We start from the raw sequence: 2224 nt of genomic DNA on the forward strand, positions 1-2224 counted from the left end.
ACTTGAAGTCTCATTGTTAATGATGAAGGAAGAATTTTATGAAAATAAATACAATAATCGTGGGAAGAAATACCAAATGCTCTTGTTCTACTGCAATACTCTATGTGAGGCCTTTGGGAGGAAATACTATTGAGAAAGGCATCTCATTCTTCTTGGTGTGTGTCTCCTTTTTATGATACTGCACAGTGATTGCATTGCATACTGATTTTTATTGTGGCCTATTCCTACCTGCACACTGCATGCTCTGATCCTTTCTGTTTTCAATGTATAACTTGAGATCATCTCAAATTCATTATTGGCCCTCTACCTTGCAGGCTCTGCTGCCTGACTTCACCAGCTTCAGAGGATCATATGGAAAACAGGAACAATGTGACTGAATTTATCCTCCTGGGCCTCACCCAGAATCCTGAAGGGCAGAAAATTCTATTTGTCACATTCCTGCTCATCTACATCGTGACCATAATGGGCAACCTGCTTATCCTGGTGACCATCATAGCCAGCCAGTCCCTGGGCTCCCCGATGTACTTTTTTCTGGCTTATTTGTCTTTTATAGACACAGTCTACTCTACTGCAATTGCTCCCAAAATGATTGTAGATTTGCTTTATGAGAAAAAGACCATATCCTTCCATGCTTGTATGACTCAAATTTTTATAGATCATTTATTTGCTGGGGCTGAAGTCATTCTCCTGGTGGTGATGGCCTATGATCGATATGTGGCCATCTGCAAACCTCTTCATTATTTGACTATCATGAATCGGCGGGTGTGTGTTCTCATGCTGTTGGTGGCCTGGATTGGAGGCTTTATCCACTCCTTAGTTCAGTTTCTCTTTATTTATCAGCTGCCTTTCTGTGGCCCTAATGTCATTGACAACTTTGTGTGTGACATGTATCCCTTGCTGAATCTTGCTTGCACCAATACCTACCTCCTTGGTCTTTCCATGATAGCTAATGGAGGAGCAATTTGCACTGCCACCTTCTTGATTCTCCTAATTTCTTACGGGGTCATATTACACTCCCTAAAAAAACATGGTTTGGAGGGGAAACGCAAAGCTTTCTACACCTGTGCTTCCCACATCACTGTGGTCATTTTATTCTTTGTCCCCTGTATCTTCCTGTATTCGAGGCCCAATTCCACATTTCCCATTGACAAATCCATGACTGTGTTTTTGACTTTCATAACTCCCATGTTGAACCCCCTAATCTATACCCTGCGGAATGCAGAAATGAAAAACGCCACGAGGAAACTTTGGAGTAAAAAAGTGACCGTAGCTGGGAGAGGGCTGTATCCCTCATGCAGAACATGATGGTCATTCTTTTTCAGAAACAAAGAGTACTTTCACTCTCCACAATTCCATTTTATGCCCATTCTCTTTTGGTAACTTAGCCTTTTTGTTCTGAATCAGCCATATCAATTAATCTTTAACTGTAATGTGTTATGCCCTTTAGAGACCAACAGAACTGCATGGGTTTAATACCTTGTATGTATAATCATAATATTTTAAGATTATTTAGTGGACAGTAATATCTTTTTATTTCAAGTTCTTTTAATTTTCTTTCCTCTTTTTTGATTTTGAAAGTTTATTTTTAATTGACATACGAGAGTTTATATATATATATATATATATATATATATATATATATATATATGATACAATATGGAGTTTAAATCCAAGTGTACATCATAAAAGTTTCAGTTAAGTTAATTAGCATCCATTACATCACTAACATCATTTCTTTTTTTTTTTTTTGGTGAGAATGCTAAAATCTTTTGTGTAGGGATTATGATGCTTCCTTGCACACAAAACAGGTGAACCAATAGAACTCGTTCCCTTTGGTTCAAGAGACAGACATTTCAAATTTAAATGTTAGGATTGTTAAAAAACTGTTAATCTAGGGGTTGGGGATATAACTCATTAGCATAGTGCTTGTCTAGAATCATGAGGTCCTGAGATCAATCCCTGGCACTGAAAACAAAATCAACAACCGAATCCTGTCAATCTAACCATAAAAATACAGGTTTTGGTCAACCGGATGAATTTCAAATTTTATACCATTTGTTCAGAGCTCAGGAGAAACTAACGAGCAATCAACTTAGTTAACTTTGTACCATATGAAGGTAAGATGCTCATGTAGCAAATGGTTGAATTTGTAGCTTCTGACCAACTTTTGAAGACTCTGTTCAACCCCATTGTATATATACAGATCAACTGGGTTCTTTCAATA

General features: G+C 37.6%; 1 protein-coding gene across 1 annotated transcript; it reads left to right on the plus strand.

Annotated features, from left to right (window-relative positions):
- The first annotated feature begins 276 nt into the window (after window positions 1-276).
- On the plus strand, window positions 277-1305 carry LOC124099903 (olfactory receptor 4A15). The gene has a single exon (XM_046455149.1). The coding sequence runs from the start codon at window positions 352-354 to the stop codon at window positions 1303-1305; it is 954 nt and encodes a 317-aa protein (XP_046311105.1). The 5' UTR covers window positions 277-351.
- The last annotated feature ends 919 nt before the right edge of the window (window positions 1306-2224 follow it).

Source organism: Marmota monax, unplaced genomic scaffold, assembly GCF_021218885.2.
Source record: "Marmota monax isolate L192 unplaced genomic scaffold, Marmota_monax_Labrador192_F-V1.1 WCK01_AAM20220418_F8-fsc00047, whole genome shotgun sequence".
Taxonomy (NCBI): domain Eukaryota; kingdom Metazoa; phylum Chordata; class Mammalia; order Rodentia; family Sciuridae; genus Marmota; species Marmota monax.

Coding starts and splice junctions, on each gene's coding strand:
- LOC124099903 (XM_046455149.1), top strand. CDS start 352: ATGGAAAACAGGAACAATGTGACTGAATTTATCCTCCTGGGCCTCACC.